The sequence below is a fragment of the Daldinia caldariorum genome, assembly GCF_022478825.1.
Source record: "Daldinia caldariorum strain CBS 122874 unplaced genomic scaffold F4812scaffold_14, whole genome shotgun sequence".
Classification (NCBI taxonomy): domain Eukaryota; kingdom Fungi; phylum Ascomycota; class Sordariomycetes; order Xylariales; family Hypoxylaceae; genus Daldinia; species Daldinia caldariorum.
In genome coordinates, this window is record NW_025953050.1 from 467967 (window position 1) to 484795 (window position 16829).

The 16829-nt window shown below is 48.6% G+C and overlaps 4 protein-coding genes across 4 annotated transcripts; 3 read left to right on the plus strand and 1 right to left on the minus strand.

The window, feature by feature from the left end:
- Nucleotides 1-732: 732 nt before the first annotated feature.
- On the plus strand, nt 733-4645 carry F4812DRAFT_437197 (calcium-transporting ATPase type 2C member 1). Its single transcript, XM_047934904.1, has 3 exons — nt 733-1237; nt 1314-3801; nt 3863-4645. Exons 1-3 carry the CDS (start codon nt 1061-1063, stop codon nt 4396-4398), a joined length of 3201 nt encoding a protein of 1066 aa, XP_047788014.1. The 5' UTR covers nt 733-1060; the 3' UTR covers nt 4399-4645.
- A 1628-nt stretch (nt 4646-6273) lies between these two features.
- Nucleotides 6274-7724, minus strand: F4812DRAFT_108434 (aldo-keto reductase family 1 member E1). The gene is made up of 5 exons (XM_047929321.1): nt 7516-7724; nt 6948-7391; nt 6643-6863; nt 6426-6572; nt 6274-6367 (listed from the first exon to the last, which is right to left on the minus strand). The coding sequence occupies exons 1-5, from the start codon at nt 7552-7554 to the stop codon at nt 6346-6348; spliced, it is 873 nt and encodes a 290-aa protein (XP_047788015.1). The 5' UTR covers nt 7555-7724; the 3' UTR covers nt 6274-6345.
- Nucleotides 7725-9055: 1331 nt separating this feature from the next.
- On the plus strand, nt 9056-13447 carry F4812DRAFT_437205 (MED14-domain-containing protein). The gene is made up of 2 exons (XM_047934905.1): nt 9056-11598; nt 11655-13447. Exons 1-2 carry the CDS (start codon nt 9674-9676, stop codon nt 13084-13086), a joined length of 3357 nt encoding a protein of 1118 aa, XP_047788016.1. The 5' UTR covers nt 9056-9673; the 3' UTR covers nt 13087-13447.
- Nucleotides 13448-14306: 859 nt separating this feature from the next.
- On the plus strand, nt 14307-15041 carry F4812DRAFT_461397 (uncharacterized protein; the record flags this gene model as incomplete). The annotated part of the gene is made up of 2 exons (XM_047937858.1): nt 14307-14313; nt 14383-15041. The coding sequence occupies 2 exons, from the start codon at nt 14307-14309 to the stop codon at nt 15039-15041; spliced, it is 666 nt and encodes a 221-aa protein (XP_047788017.1).
- Nucleotides 15042-16829: the final 1788 nt, after the last annotated feature.

Genomic DNA, 16829 nt, shown 5'->3' on the forward strand with positions numbered 1-16829 from the left:
TTTTGGAACTTTAAGACATCTGCCGCTAACGGCTCTCATCAGACTATAGATATTTGCGGAACAACTTGTAAACCGGAAGCCTCCTATATAACTCGGATACCTAATAAGAGGTACCTAAGCTTGAAGCCGAAAACGATATCCTCTACAATACAAGCTACTCGTTGTTCAACTGGAATTTAATATAATTACATATATAGGTACCTATGTAATGATGGCATTAAACTACAACGTCAGTATAAGTCAAATTCCCCTAAAAATAAAGAACCTTGTCCGTCATCAAACTTGGAACAGGTATCCTATGCAAGGTTGGGTATGTATATGCACAACATAAACCCTTTAGATTCTTTAGGTAACCTGTGACGATTCTGTATCCCTATTAAGGTCGCTCGTGGTATGAGGCTGAAGGTCTGCAGCCAACGCAGCCACGCTGCACCGCTGCAACAAGGGGTTTACATCTTGTCTTAGCGTTGTTATAGCGTGCTACTCTGGCGCTGGATGCTACCTAACGTTAGGTACCTACCTCTAACCTACCTGTAAGATATGGGTTAGATACAGGTAAACAGCCCTGGAGATACCAGGTAGGCTCAATTAGAGGTACCTACCTAGCTTGGCAGGTACCTACAAAATCGGTAAGCAACTTTCCAAAGATCCGAGCCTGCCTTACAGGGCACTCCCCCCCCCATAAGTAGCGTATTGGTTCTAGGCTTGTGTGGCCCCAATTTTGGAAAAAATAAGGTCCACGTCTTCCAGATGCGCATTTGGGCCAAAAAGTTCGCCAAGTACGATCTTATTTACATTTACCTACCTACCTCTAGTATAGATATTAGATACCACTACCACTATAACTAGCAGATGTCACTTTTATTCACATTTACTCGTTAATATGCATTTTTCTTTAGCTACCTCTTTATAATTCCGACAAATACACATCTTGCTATATTATCCAACAAACAATCCTCAGTTGCTGGTGCGGTTGTTAATGTAATCCGATCTTCGATCTTCTTTCTCCCCCGATGTAGCACTGCGTTTCTGCGGTTTGCCCATCTTCTTCCTTCACAAGATGCCATGGCCATGGCGCGATCGCGAGACCGATAACGAGTCACTACTTCCTATAGCGGTACCGAACATAAATCGAATAGATGGGGATTATGATCAGAATGGAGATGACTTCAACGAACGGTCACGGTCGACTACTAGGAAACCGGGACATGCCCGTACCACATCTGCTCAGTCACGGGTAGGTTTTCCTTCTCAGGGATATCTCGACGCGCAGAGTAAGAATGAGCTAGCTAACATATCTTATTATCTCGTAGTCCATAGCAGACAACTATTCCTTTCTAACACCCGCCGAAGCAGCAGCGCAGCTTCAAACCTCTCTAACACATGGCCTTTCACCTACGGAGGCTCTCTCGCGACTGGGAGACTTTGGCCCGAATGAGATCCCTCACGACCCCCCTGATCCTCTATGGTTTCGATTCATAATGCAATTCCGAGAGCCTCTCATTATCCTACTCCTAGCCTCTGCCTTCCTTTCGATTTTCGTTGGAAATATGGATGATGCTCTCAGTATAACCATTGCTGTAACGATCGTCGTCACCGTTGGGTTTGTGCAAGAATATCGCTCCGAGAAATCGATCGAAGCTCTCAAGCACCTGGTTCCCAATCATGCTCATCTAGTTAGGGCGCAACCGGCGCGGCCTTCGCAAGGAATTAAGAATTCAACGTGGCCCCCCGCCATAAGCGATCCCGAAGAGAAGCCAATTGGATCCGAATCAGAGACGCCAGGAGAGGAATTATTGGAAGCTACATCGTCCAAGGTAATGGCATCCCAGTTGGTTCCAGGGGATTTGGTGTTTTTCACTACCGGTGACCGTATCCCGGCCGATATCCGGATCACGAGGGCTGCGGATCTGACTATTGATGCGTCGAACCTCACCGGGGAGAATGAGCCGCTAAGGATGACTGCCGACACCCGGTTCCGTACCCCCTCGCCAGCCCCGTTCGGCCAGAGTGCATTACGGCTTCCTAGTCCATCTGCTCTATCTCCCCCTTCGTATAACGGAGAAATCAGACAAGATGCAGGCAATCATGGTATTAACAATATTGCGTACATGGGTACTCTGGTCAAGTCCGGCCACGGGCAAGGCATCGTCTTCGCTACTGGCGGCAACACACATTTCGGGACGATCGCCACGAGCGTATCGGGCACCGAAAGCCCCCGATCCCCCCTTCAACTCAGCATGGACAATTTAGGAAACCAACTTAGCCAAATATCATTCGGCATCATTGCTTTGATATCTCTGGTTGGTCTATTGCAAGGCAAAAATATCCTCGAGATTTTCACTATATCCATCTCGCTTGCCGTAGCCGCAATTCCTGAAGGACTACCTATTATTGTTACGGTCACCCTAGCTCTCGGCGTCCATCGTATGGCAAGACATAATTCTATCGTTCGAAAGATGCCGAGTGTCGAAACGTTGGGCTCTGTCAACGTTGTTTGCTCCGACAAGACAGGGACGCTAACCATGAATCATATGACAACAGCGAAGATGTGGTATTTTGGCTCAGGGCAACCGATTGATGTCGATTCGGATGACGAAGCAGAAAGAACGCCTAATACCGCCGTACGAGGAATCCTACGAATCGGCAACATCGCAAACAATGCGCGCCTTACTCAATCTGCTAAAACGGTACTATCGGATTCTCAAGGGAGAGAATTTGCCCCGTATACGCGATGGGTTGGGCAGCCAACCGACGTTGCAATGCTTGATTTGCTCGATCGATTTAAGGAGCACGACGTGAGGGAGTCGATTGGTCCCCGAACAGCCGAGACCCCTTTTAGCTCCGAAAGGAAGTGGATGGGCGTGGTAATCGGCGCGCAACCTGGGAATAGCGACAAGGAATACGCCTATATGAAGGGCGCTATCGATAGGGTTCTCGATGCTTGCGACACGTTCCTTACTGCAGATGGCCGCGAAGTTATCCTGGACTCTGTCCGGCGCCAAGAGGCATTACAGGCAGCTGAGAAAATGGCGGAAAGGGGACTCAGAGTTTTAGCGTTCGCAAGCGGCCCAGTTACCAAATCTTCACGAAGCAAATCCGGGCATGGTGTTTCTACTCGAAGTACGACACCGCTAAGTCGAAACGATAGTCAGAGTCCGGAATTGCCGTCTCACGAAGAAGTGTACAGGGGGTTGACCTTTGCTGGATTGGTAGGCATGAGCGATCCTCCACGACCCGGAGTTTCTCGTTCCATTCGAAAGTTGATGCGAGGCGGAGTCAAGGTCATCATGATTACTGGGGACGCTCCAACCACAGCGCTAGCCATCGGAAAGGAACTTGGCATGCAAATCGCAGTGAAACCCGTACTCACGGGCGAGGAGCTGGATGCAATGAGCGATGCCGACCTTACGGCGGCGATACAGAACACGACTATTTTTGCACGTACAAATCCGGATCACAAACTGAAAATTATTCGAGCCCTCCAATCGCGCGGCGATATTGTCGCCATGACTGGAGATGGAGTCAACGATGCGCCGGCATTGAAGAAGGCTGACATTGGTATTTCTATGGGATTACATGGAACGGACGTAGCAAAGGAGGCTTCCGACATGATTCTAACGGATGATGACTTCTCGACTATCCTTCGCGCTATTGAAGAAGGCAAGGGCATATTCAACAACATTCAGAACTTCATCACATTCCAGCTTAGTACCAGCGTAGCTAGCTTAGCTTTAGTTTTTATCTGCACCTGCATGGGGTTCAAGACCCCGTTAAATGCCATGCAGATTCTCTGGATCAGTGAGTACCCCCCCTTTTTTTGCTTCATTTTTGATCCTACGATTACTAACCGGATTTAAAGATATCATTATGGACGGACCGCCAGCGCAATCTCTAGGTGTGGAACGAGTAGATCCCGACGTCATGTCTCGACCGCCACGGTCCCGTAGCGAGCCGGTGCTTACGAGGGCCCTCCTCCAGCGTGTTTTGACTTCGGCCGCCATCATCATGGCCGGTACCATGATGGTATATACGCACGAGATGCAAGACGGGGGGGTTTCGCGGCGAGACACGACGATGACGTTCACGTGCTTCGTGCTGTTCGACATGTTCAACGCGCTGACATGCCGGTCGGAGAGCAAGTCGGTCTTCCGCGGGGAGGTGGGCCTGTTCTCCAACAAGCTGTTCAACTGGGCCGTGTCCCTGAGCATAGCCGGCCAGCTGCTCGTCATCTACTTCCCCTGGCTCCAGGAGGTGTTCCAGACGGAGGCCCTGGCGTTTTTTGATCTCGTCAGGTTGGTCGCGCTGGCGAGCTCGGTGTTCTGGGCCGACGAGGCGAGGAAATGGTATAAATACGGTCGGAAAAGGCGGTTGGGCGGATACAGCCAGGCGGTTTAGAATAAAAGTACAGTACAGTATAGTACCTACCTAAACCTTATGTACCTGTTACAATTCCAAGCGATGGTGGTGGTGGTGTTGTTGTTGTTATTTACATTACATTAGATACGCCAGGCACGCCGGATAGATGAAAAACTACGCCGTTTGGATTTATTTATACACACACACACACACACACACACACGAAATAAAGCAAATACATACATACATACCTAATACATAGGTTAGGTACCTAGGTATCCATATGCTAAAATGATTCTTATTTACGCGCATATCTATTATAACCGTACCTAGTAGTAGCAGTAGCAGTAGCAGTAACGGTAGCGGTAGCGGCACCCGTCTTGGCCTCATGCCGGCGGTACTCGGCCTCGTCCCGCGGGCCCCTCATCTGGGCCAAGAGCCACCGCCGGACGTCCCGCCTCCGCCGGCTGTTGGTCGCCTTGCCCAGGCCGTCGTTCAGCGTGCCGTTGCATTGGAACACGCTGCTGCATAGCGCCTCGTAGACTTCCTCGCCTTGTCGCCTGGCGAGGAAGGACGGCTTGGCGGCGGCGGCGGAGGAGGTGGCGGTGGAGGTGGTGATGGTGTTCGAGTTGCCGCTGGCCGAGGTTTTGGCTTGGGTGGCATTTGTCTCCGGATCGGCCTTGCTTTTAGCATCCGTTCCGGGGGTCGTGGGTGCGGGTGCCTGGGCCATGAGCGGTGGTGGTGGTGGTGGAACGGAGCGTTGTAGGGACCCCTGGCTGGCTGTGGATTATACGTGGTACGAGGAGGTTTGAAGGGGTGGGTGCTTCGGGCTTAGGGGCGAAGCAACTTCCCGGGAGACAAATCAATCTTGGTAGATAGCTAGGTAGCTAATTGCAAACGAAGGGGCTTGCTCGACCATGGAATAGTTGGTGATGACGCCGACTGAGCGCCGGAGAGAGGAGATGCTAGCTTAGGTTAGGTACACTTTCCTCCTGTCGTGGTTGTGATGTGATGGTGTGGATTAGGTAGTTTTCGGACGGCCCTTCTGAAGAGTTATCCCATGCTGCTGGCAGCGTGATGCATTTGCGTCAATAGCCACGTATCCGGGGTAGCTAACTGTTCGTGGTAACTATCCTGAATCTCTCCCGGAGGTAGGCAGGTAGGTATACCGTTTTGTCGTAGCACCGGGGAAACGAGGGCAGTTCATAGGAGGTACATATAGAAGAAAGTTGAATAGCCACCACCAACTATCCATTCTCCTCCTTTGACGAGCAGGTTCCAGAGTTTTTCAAGAGCTTGTGTCTATGCGCCAGACGTCATTTTAAGTAAGTATTGCACGGCATTGCCGTTGAGCTTTGGCTGTCGTACCTTCTATCCTCCTGTTGAGAGACATTCTCTTAATAGGCTGCAACAACTCCGTTAAGGGAATCGCTGTTTGGCCTAGGCGGGAGGAGATAAGCCCGCTTAGAAGGTGTTCGGGAGACAATGGGGGTGTTTCTCACAATGTGCTCGTAACGTGGCCCTTTGTGGGCCGTGTTCGTAGGCTTGGTTTGGTTTGGACGGGCTGTTCGGGCTTTCTTTCATTACATTCATTATAGGCGACTTTGTCTTGTTGATGCTGCTGCCTTTGGGGGGTTGCGCTGTTGGTTTCTCCGTAGTCGTGACGAGATTCTATAGAGCGCGTGACGTAGATGTTTCTTCTACCGCTAGAAGGGGAAATTCTTTTCTCCTGATATTGAGTTGCTTGAAGAATATGCTTGATATATTGGGCGATGTCATACCCGGTTCTTATATACAATACAATATACGTTCGTTTATAGGTGGTTGGAAAAGGTTTAGGTAGGTAGCTATATAAACAATGAAGTGGTACCTACCTAGGTAATGAACCTCCTCCCCCTATTACTTACTTGGCTTAGGATTCAAAATATTGAATAATACCAAACGGGACACAACCTAACATTTGTGATTTGTGACTCTATTACCGTTTCAAGGCGCATCAGTAGGATCCCTATGGACTAGTGTCAGTATAGATTTGGAGGCCGTGAGATCGATTACGTGTGACCTACCAATCCGTAACTAGTTTCTCATCCAGACTATCCATTGTCTTCATGTCTTCCGCGGAGATCTCAAAGCCGCCTACTTGGGCGTTTTCAATCATGCGTTCTCGCTTTACGCTCTTCGGCAAAGGGACGAGTCCATGCTGCAGCGACCACCTATGTGCCGTTAATATAGGTTGTCTAACGCAGGAATAGAACTTGCTAATATGTGTGGGGTGCAACTAACCGAATCATGAGCTGCGCAGGCGTGCACGAGTACTTGTTCGAAAGCTTCTGGATGGTTGGATGTCTCATGCGCATAGCTCGAGCGAGCGGAGCGTAGGCCTCGACGACGATGCCGTACTTGGCGCATGCGGCCCTGATCTCCGTCTGCGTGTTGAAGGGGTGGACCTCGATCTGGTTGACCGTCGGGTGGATCCTTGGCTTTGATTCCATGAGTTCCTCTAGCTGAACCGGCCGGGCTAGACGTTAGTTACGTAAAGAAGGCCCTTGCTTAGGCTAAGCCTTCTGTTTGGGAGACGGAAAACTAACGTGCTTGACTCCGTAGTTGCTGACACCACCCGACTTGATCTCCCCTTCGGCAATCGCATCCTCAACGGCCTTCCAGCTCGTCAACCGCGCCTCACGACCGCCGTACGGGCTGTGCAGGAGGAACAAATCGATATATCCGAGCCCGCAAGCTTCGACAGACTGCCGTATAGACTGGCGCACGGCGTTGTAGGAGGTGCTATTGCTCGCCAGCTTCGAAGTGTAGAATACATCCAAGCGCGTGAGGTCCCCCGCCGCGCTGCCGTTGGAGCCGGAGAGATAGTCCCGGATGGCCTGTCCCGCCTCCCTCTCGTTGCGGTACATTTGCGCGCAGTCGAACCCCCGGTAGCCCACGGCCAGAGCACACCGCACGGCTGTTTTGGCCTCCTGGCGGCTCATCATGTACAGGCCGAGCTGGAGCTGGGGCATGAGCTTGCCGTTCGGCAGCTGACCGAAACCAAAACCGAACCAAACGTCAGCTTAGTGAGATGAGAATGGTACGCGTTACTTGTGATATATAGGTATAACCAGGTATATGCCGCTATAAAAGTGATACATCATGTACACGTACCTTGACTTTAGCAGCTAGTGAGAAGTTTCCTGTCGACATGATTATTATCCCGGGCTGTTTTATACGCAAATAATTTTTTTGGAAAAAAATTTATTTGTTTATTTCAGTTGGTGATATGTTTCTATAAAGCTTCGAAAAGTTAAAAAGTTAAAGACCTTTATTATTATTAACTTTGGTGCTGCTGGTGTTAGTTCACACTTACCTCATCACCTTCGACGTCACAACCTGCTGGCCGTAAACTATGCCGAGGGGCGGGGCCCCACCCCCGGAGCACACCGAGAGTGGTAGATTAAAGTCCTCCCGCTCATTTCTCTGTACTGGGTAGGTACTTGTTGGCGTCTGATCCACACTGATAGATACTATGTATTCCTTTATTAAAGCGTTCCCAAGACAAATTGTTCAGGGGTATGCGATACTATTATTATATTTCTTTATTTTATAGCTGGCAATGAATATGTAGTCTTGTCATATTTCATATTTCATATTTCAACGTTCTGTCTATTCCTTCTTTTTTTTCTTGACCAAGTTATAAGAGAGGTGTGCAACCTTTTTTAAACTCAATTAGTACCTCCCTTAACGAGCAAGCAATATCGACGATGGTGGTGTGCTACTACCTACCACCTACTAATGCTTCTTTTATTCTCGTATTCGGATTATGAAATAGTGTACTATAATACTACAACGATGGTCGACGAGCGGGCCTGTCAAAGGCTGTATGCTATAGTTCCTAAAAGACTTCTCTAGGTTACAAGTTACGGTAGTAATGGTGTGGGAGTGCTTCGACAGCGACTTCCGGTCACGGGATGGTTCCTATAGGCCATCCCCAAGCCATCTCCGCTGCTCGGCTTAACCGTTGCGGCCATAAGTCCTGCGTAACACGGCAGTAGCGAGCTCATGTATAGTAGTATATAAAAAAAGGACAAACTTGAGAGAGGTACAATGTTAGTCGGGAGTCAAGCAAAGTAGTCAATTAGTTGGTTGCATGTAATACTGCCAAATGCAAGACACGACATGTCATGACATGACGTGACATGGATGAGGATGAGGAGAACAAGTCTTGGTTTCTTGATTGTTGGACTTTAGAGTTCCGGTGAATAATAAAGAAGAACTCACTAAATATTGTTACTACCTTAGAGGTAGCTACGCTTTTATTCAAACTTGTGGGGATAAAGGAATTAAAGAGTAACAGATGGGCTCTCTATTATAAAAAAGAAGGGTAATTCATAATAAAGCATCAACTGAATTACAACTCAAGATACCTACCTCCTACTTATACTTATCGGTGAACGGGTATATGCATCATTGATACCTACATATACGTACAATACGTATACCTTAGGTACCTATACATACCTACATGTAGGTAGGATGAGGCTACCCCCTGTCCCCGGCTGCGATAGATTCTATTAAATGTGGCTAGTGTCAAAAATTGGAACCTTACCTGAGCAAGCCTGACAAGCCTGACAAGCCTGAGGTTACCTAAGACTTAAGTGCCCAGGTGCTTTGTACCACAACTACCTACATAGTAGATACAGGTAGAGACCTAGTAGGTAAGTCCAAGTCACGCCAAGACGCATTCAGGCAAGAACGCACTGGTCGCTGTTGTTCTGTCCGTCATCCGTACCCGCCTTTCCTTGCCTCGCCTCGACGATTTCCTTTACGCATGAACTCATTCCACCTCTCGCCATTCTTTATACCAACGAACTTTTTTTTTTTTTACTACGCATCGCGTCTCCGCCATTCCCTTTTACACTACATACCATCCTCCCCGTCGCTTTGCGCATATATTCTATACACGCACTACCGAATACCATTCATTTTCTAAAGGGACTAGAGAGGCATTATTATTTTGCTGATCCTCGTATCCCTCGACTTATTTAACTTTTACCAAGAAGAATCCCCTCCCCATGCGAACAGAACAAAGATAATAGAAGAAAAAAAAGAAAGGAAAGGAAAAAAAAAAGGGAAAAAAGGAGCCAGACCGCATCGAAGAGATATCTCGCATCCCTCCTCTCCTCTCCTCGCCGACGAAATCTACACATGCCTCAGAGCATCGTCGCATCTACATCTCCCGCTTGTTTTCCGATCGACAACCCAGAAGCCTTGGTGAGCCCAACTCCAGTCTCGCGCCGCGCCGGCGGAAGGGGGTTCGAGGCATATGATGCCCGGTGTCGTCATGATGGAGAACGGCGTTCGGGCGTCGCTACACACAAATCATGACAGAGACCATAGTCAATTTGTTAACGGTAACGGGAATCATGCAGCTCAATCCGCGCCTGACCGACACAATGGCATTTCTACCGGGGCTGGAGCTGGAAGCAGTAACGGGGCAAGCTCCATGGCAAATGGGAAGGAGAACGGCGACGGCGTAAACGCGGCACTGGTACAGCGAACAAGCTCTAACCCGTCGCGTATGAACGACCTCCCGGACGAAATAAAGCATATTACGGATGGATTCATCCCCTTGAGCGTGCTGCTGTCGCGGCTCGCCCAGAAAACCCATAATCAACTAGCAGACGAGATAATTGCTTTAGCTAAAATGCCAGCACCGACCTCGGCTGCCAACGGCAATTCCTCTCATGCTCCTGTCATTACAGACGATACTTCACCCGAAAATCTCAGCAAGAAAACCAGACTTCTTAATTTCATCCAGGAAAAACATGCCGAATGGGTAAAAGCGATAGTAATTGCGAGATGGAGCCGGAACGCCTCATCTGTCAGCAAACTGATCGATATACATTCTCTTTTTAGAAACGAGCAGAAGAGGTACTTCGATATCATAACCATCCTGGCGGATCAACGATGGTCCCTAGCCTTTGCGCGACTCCCGAATCCTGACCTGCGAACAGCTCTCCACGTACTCTCTACCGGAACGGCCCCCTGGATGCCGGACCTCGGCTACATAGATCCTCCCCCTCTAACTCCAAAGGAGCAGCTACAGTGGATCGAGAATCTCAACACTCTACTTTCGATTCGGCTCAACTTAGAGGACTACGATAACATCCCTTACCATTTTCGAGATTACACCATCGATTCCGGGCGCGTCACCTTCAAGGTTCCTGGCGAGTTCGAGGTAGACCTCACCATAGCCGACGAGGATTTTGAGAAGCAGTTCTGGTTCATTGACTTCCGATTCGACTTCGCCCCGGCACCATCTGAGCTATCCGACTCGCTGAGGATTTTCTTGGAAAGCAAAGTTAACGAAGTTCTAGAGAAAGATGGTCTCAAAGGGTGTTATAAATTCCTACACGAGTTGGTGCTAACTCACAAGATCACGGAATACGTACGCCAGGCTTTCGAGCTGAGCAGGGGCCGGTGGGTGGATACCCTCAAGGTCGAGCGACTCAATCGGGCTTTGGCAATCCAATATTGGGTCGGCCGCTACCCGCCAGAGGGCCCGAAAAGCTGGATCATCCTAGGTGTCAACAGCGGCAGAAAAGCAGGCGCACCCGAGGACCCTAAATCGACGAGTTATCTCACGTTACGTTGGTTCAGGGATAACAAGGAGGTGAAGGACGTGGGGATTCCACTTAACGATGCGATTATTTCGACGGAGGATCTTTTGAACAGCGTGATTGGAAAACACATTGAATATATTCTTGGCTCGATATACGCCAAATTAAAACCGAATGGCCGCTTTGCCAAGCGGGAAGCCGGCCTTGCTCTGGATATACGGAAGGATGACCCGTCACAGTCATCCCTCAAGGTGCAGATAGGATATAAACACTATCTAACCGTGAGAGTCAGCCCGATTACCGGGTTATTCTCGATGAAGCCGCAGTCGAGCATGGCGTGGAAGGAGGAGCAAAGGTTAAACTGGTACTCGAAAGATCCCATTCAAGACGGGGTTACTTGTGTAGAAAATGTGAGATGCCACTACGTCGTCAACGAAATTATCCGACGTGGGAAGAGTATAGGCTGGTTTGTTTGCAAAGCACCCGTGAAAACGGAGGCTGTAAAGGAAGCGTTGAAGTCACGGGAAGTCGGTCAACTCGTATGGCTCAGGCGGCGTGGTTGGACGGACCAGTGGTATTTGATGGTAAATCTGAGCTTAAGCGGGGACACATGGTGTTTGACGGGAGTGTAAGTTTTGGTGGTATTGTCCTTTTTGAGTCTACGACTAACGAATTATTGCGCAGCTATACTCCCTCTACCGGAGACCCGCGAATCTTATCACTTACCAAGTTACCGCTTAGTTCTTACATGCCAAACTTCAAAGACAAGTTCTTCTCTAACTTAACTATCTTTACCGCCGCTATCATATCCCATATAACGGACATAAGGTCCCTCCACCAACGGCGAGTAAAACACTCTATTTACCCTGGAACCAACTATGCACTTCCACCGAGCATAAAGATTCCAGCTATCTTATTACGGCTTTCGGATATATTGCGATCGCCCCAGTCGAACGAATCTGGCCGGCGAATTGCATCCTGGGCGCACGACTACGTGCAGGTAGTATTTAGAGGCGCCAGTGGCCCGTCTACTAAACCGCAGACTTCGGACCGTCATCTGATGGCTGTCGACGGTACCGGAGAAAACGCATCACTGCAAAAAGACTCGTTGCATATATTCCTCGAAGCTCGGATCAAGGTTTCCGATCCTTCTAGGTTTGGCTTACTTAAAGGACACGTTGAACGAGACGTGGCATTCAGCAGGCGGCTGGGGGTATTTGCGCTCCGTTTGGAGGAGAAAATCGGGGATACAATACTAGATACACTTGTCCATCGCCTACGGGCCATCGATAGGCTGGCCGACTGCATCGACGCGATACGTCAAAGCGACAGGGACATCCATTGCGAGGAGATAACCCTTACAAAGATCGTGGTTAGTTATACTGACCGACTAAAATCGGAGACGGGTGCCACGACGCAGCAGAATGGTCACCGTTGGAAGGCGACGTTAGAGTTGGGTCCTAATACAACTAGGTTGTTGTTCGAAAAGGGCAACCCACAGTTGCGCTCTTTAGATCTGTTCCGACATCTGGTCAATTCGGATCTCCGTTGCGAAAAGCTACCGTTTTTCTTGTCGAGCACATTACCAATCCATCGCGCTCTGGATGCAGTCGAAAATTCATGGGGTGCCCTCGAGATGAACAATCAGGGTCGTGTCGAGGTTTTCGTAGCGCATATGGATTGGTTTAATATACGCTACTATCTTCCTCCGACCAGGAATTCGCACGTCCCGCGTCGGTTGACGTTACAGATTCGGCTTCGAAAACGTCGGGCCGGTGTCGAATGGGAAATACTCCGCGAGGAACCTGGTACGATGAAGAATCCCGATGACGAGTTTAAGCAGGTGCTCGACAAGGTTTGGAACGCAGATAATAAATCCTGGCGTTCTCTACTGAACTCGGCTTCGTGCGAGCCAGACCACCGGGTAGCAGATTTGATCAGAGCGGTGGACGAGAGCGTCAGGCGGCTCTTGACGCGCTCGCCGACGCTATTAAAGCAAAACCAGGCTAAGGGCCAGGTACCAGCTAAGAACCAGACCCAGGCTATGTATCATAAGGCGATGGCAGCCGGTAAGGTTCGGATGCAGACGGACCAGGTCGTGATATTGGACGACTAGGGCGACAGGGAGGGGGAGAGAGGAAATGAATAAGTGATGGCATGGCGTAGGGAGCAAGCAAAGCAGGTATACGAGCAAACCAGAAAAAAAAAGTTCTTTTTTCTTTTCTTTTTTTTAGAAAGAAAGAAAGAAGCAGAGAGAAAGAGACTGCGATGTGAATCGGGGATGCTGGCCATACTTGAGATACCCTTAGGAAACAGAGGCACGAGAGGCATAAGGGGGGGGAGAGAGAATAAACTCCTTAAGCTACCCCGAAGGTCACAAATGAAAGTATTATTAATGATTATTTTCCGAAACGGATTGCTTTTATTTTCTCGGTGATAATGTCGTAATGATTTTGATATGTGTTTTGTGCTGTACTGTGCTGCAACTGATACCAGGACAGCATGAGGTCTTATATTCTTAGGTAGGTAGAGGTAGTTAATGCATATTTGTTCACGGGTTTCGCGGAGACGGATTGTGCTATTTAGGGCCCTGTAGGTAAGGTAGTTCGGTATAAGCCAGTATAATCTAGTATAAGTTATACCCGCAATGGAGACGCTACGAAATGCAACGTTGGGGGGATGCACGACAACCATACGATCCATACGATCCGATAGCTCTCTCTCTCTCTCCTCTTTAGCCGTTTATGGTTTATGATGTCAGGGTATCCGAGTTTCCCTGCTCGCTAAGACAGGTACTTACATATAAAGGTGTTACATAAATGTAATGGGTAAATATTGTAAGCTACTTTTAGTAGGGACTTAGGTTAGTCAACTAACCTACCTTTTGTCTGTTTCTTGCCGATATTCGCGTTAGACTTACATACTACCTATTTTGTTCGCGGTCACGGATTTGAGAAACAACACGCACGTTACGGGAATGGGATAACTACCTACCTAACCTAAGCAGCACAAGATAGTTACCTAGGTAGCTATATCCAGGGAAATAATGTCGTGTAAGTCATGCCTTATAGTCTAAATTCCGATTTGTCACTCGCATTTTCCCCTCCGTCTTGTTCCTGTTCCTGTTCTCCCCCGCAGCGCCGCCACCACCCACGAGCGTGATGATCAGTATCGCCATCGTCAGCATGCATTAGTGCTTTCGCTTTCGCTTTTGCTGCCATATGTCCATATTCTCTATACCCCCTTTCTATTTGTATCACACACACATACACACCTATACATGCAAACCCCTATGTCTTAGCTAGCTTCCTACCTTAGGTTGCTAGCCAGGTAATCATGTATTGTACCTCGTTCGAGCAGTTCAAGCAAGACTAGCTAACTAACTCCCCGCTCCTCCCCTCCCCAACTCCAGTCCTCACAGGAACGAGCAAGCTCGTCAACCGGTCTTCGATCCCGGCGGGCGTCAGCAAGGCGGCTGCCATATCGCTGCTGCACGACCACGACTTCTTCTTCCAATGCGAGCCGCACTACGTGTCGCATCGAGCCCTGCCTTCTTCCTCTTCTTCTTCTTTTCCCTCCTCTTCCTCCCCCAATACCACCACTATCAGCGGCGGTTCCGCCACGACCGCGTACCAGATCCCGCGGGACGTGCAACCGGTCGGGGACCCGGCGGTCCGGGTGTACGAGGTGGTGGACCACGTGCCGAACCCGGTGTGGAGCTCGAGCGTCGTGAGCACGGAGGAGTTCGTCGACCTGGCCGACGGGTTGTGGGTGCGGATCCGGAGCCCGCTGGCGGTGGTTATGGAGACTAGGTGGACGATACGGGAGAGGAGGGAGGATGGTAAGGGAAGGGGGGGAGGAGAGGAGGAGAGGGAGGGAGAGGGAGAGCTGGAGTTGGTAGAGGATGTCACGATAAGTTGCTCGAAGCTGCTGATGGGGATCGTGAAGAGCCAGGTCGATTCGAATTGGAGGGAGATACATAGGCGGATTGCGGCGAGGTTGGTGGAGGATGCGAGGAAGGAGAGGGAGGCGGGGAAGGCTGGGAGAGGGGAAGGGGAAGGAAAGGAGTAAAAGGAATGGGATGAGATATTGGGATTCGGAACGCATAGCTAGATGTTGATGGGGGCGTATATATTTTGGTTAGTTTATACGGTTCAGTGATCGTGACTATATGCAAACAGCTACCTAGAATGATTTTATAGAATATGATGATGCAGGCTTACTGGTAGCTAACATTATCCTAGAGGGGTTCTTACATTAGGTACCTATATATATATATATATATATTCTTACATTTTACATGTTGTACTGGACTTAGGCATGCGTGATAAAATATATAAAAGTATAAGAAGACACAATAGAAGCTGCTGATGCTATGTGTATCATAACCTTCCTTACTATATCATTCGCATCATCTAGCGAAACGAAAGCAAATAGATAACAATACCAAAAGGAAAAAAAGGATAGAATATAAAAAAAAGAGCAAAAAAAGAAGTTGCCAGCTGCAGGGTTCGAACCTGCGCATCTCTCGATAATGGTGTTCAAGATCTAATGTAGACTTAAAACCACCGCCTTAGACCACTATTACGGGATTTGTTAGTGCGTGATTTTTTTTCATTTTTGCAAAGGTTCTGGGGAAAACGTACCTCGGCCAAACTGGCTTTGATTGCAGTAATTGCTTTGCGCTGATAGTGCACCTTAAGTGTACGTCTTTGCTGCTGGCCAATCAGCGACCACATGGCACTAGAGATGCATTTTTTATAATGCGCTTAGCGTATAATAACGCATAATGAAACATTATAACGCATAATAGAAGTATTATGCGCATGACGGAATATACACCCTCGATTATCCGGCGCACTAGTACCTAAAAGGGTTAAGTATTGTAACGAAGTATTGTCAGTGAGGGTTTTTCAACAGTGGATTTAGGTGTTGTGTTTGTTCTATTACTAACTTTTGGTGGTTGTAAATTTTTACATGCGTTTACGTAATATTACATTATGCGTCGCGCATTATGTACATAATACGCATTATAAACATAATGCGTCATAATAATTCTATTATGCGCATAATGTGCATCTCTACATGGCACAACCCCCACCCCCTTCTTTGGGGAGGTACTTGGGTACATCCGTACAACCTATTCTCTCCCCTTTTCGATGATAGACGAACCAGTCAACAGGACTTTTTTTAATGCTGTCACTAGTGACTACTTACCTTAGGAGGTATTAATTCGTGCTTATAGATTCTATTCACTTGAATATACTTAGATACCTATCCAGGACTCATCCATGGCCGGCACGAATACATTAGGTAGGAAAACGGCTTAGAACACCGGACTCAGTGCATATCTCACGCGGAACGCCATGCCATGTCAAATCTTGCATCACAGCACATTTTGATTGATATTGTCCGGTCTAAGAAGTGCGTAACACATTATAGATAGGCACATACGCAGCACTGATCGAGATTCACCCGAAGAAAAAAAATAAAGTCCTGATGCCCGATTTCCTATCTCAGTTTTGCCCGATGCGTTGCCTCGCCTGCATTGATGCACTGATAGTGGGGATATCAATAGCTTTACTATATGGAGTCGAAGGCAGGAACTCAAGCGGATACCTGTCAGGAATGCTGCAATGAACAACGGAGTATCAGGATTTCTTCGTGTGAATTATTGACTGCAGCGGAGGGATAGATTGTGTGATGCGGCCCTGCTCATCGCGGGTTTGCGAAGTACAGTCACTACGTAGGTAGTTGGTACGACTTTAGACGTCTCTTACCATCTCAAAACGCAAATTCGTAACTGCAGTTGATTCTTCTCGAGCGATCTCGCCTAACTACGCTCGGCAGAACGATGGA

Bases quoted from the DNA above. Each gene is read 5' to 3' on its own strand.
- F4812DRAFT_437205 (XM_047934905.1), top strand. From the start codon at position 9,674: ATGATGCCCGGTGTCGTCATGATGGAGAACGGCGTTCGGGCGTCGCTA. The intron at 11,599-11,654 runs GTAAGTTTTGGT...ATTATTGCGCAG, and splicing joins ACATGGTGTTTGACGGGAGT to CTATACTCCCTCTACCGGAG.
- F4812DRAFT_108434 (XM_047929321.1), bottom strand. From the start codon at position 7,554: ATGTCGACAGGAAACTTCTCACTAGCTGCTAAAGTCAAG. The intron at 7,392-7,515 runs GTACGTGTACAT...GGTTTCGGTCAG, and splicing joins CACTAGCTGCTAAAGTCAAG to CTGCCGAACGGCAAGCTCAT. The intron at 6,864-6,947 runs GTTAGTTTTCCG...CGGCCGGTTCAG, and splicing joins GCAACTACGGAGTCAAGCAC to CTAGAGGAACTCATGGAATC.
- F4812DRAFT_437197 (XM_047934904.1), top strand. From the start codon at position 1,061: ATGCCATGGCCATGGCGCGATCGCGAGACCGATAACGAGTCACTACTT. The intron at 1,238-1,313 runs GTAGGTTTTCCT...ATTATCTCGTAG, and splicing joins CCACATCTGCTCAGTCACGG to TCCATAGCAGACAACTATTC. The intron at 3,802-3,862 runs GTGAGTACCCCC...CCGGATTTAAAG, and splicing joins CATGCAGATTCTCTGGATCA to ATATCATTATGGACGGACCG.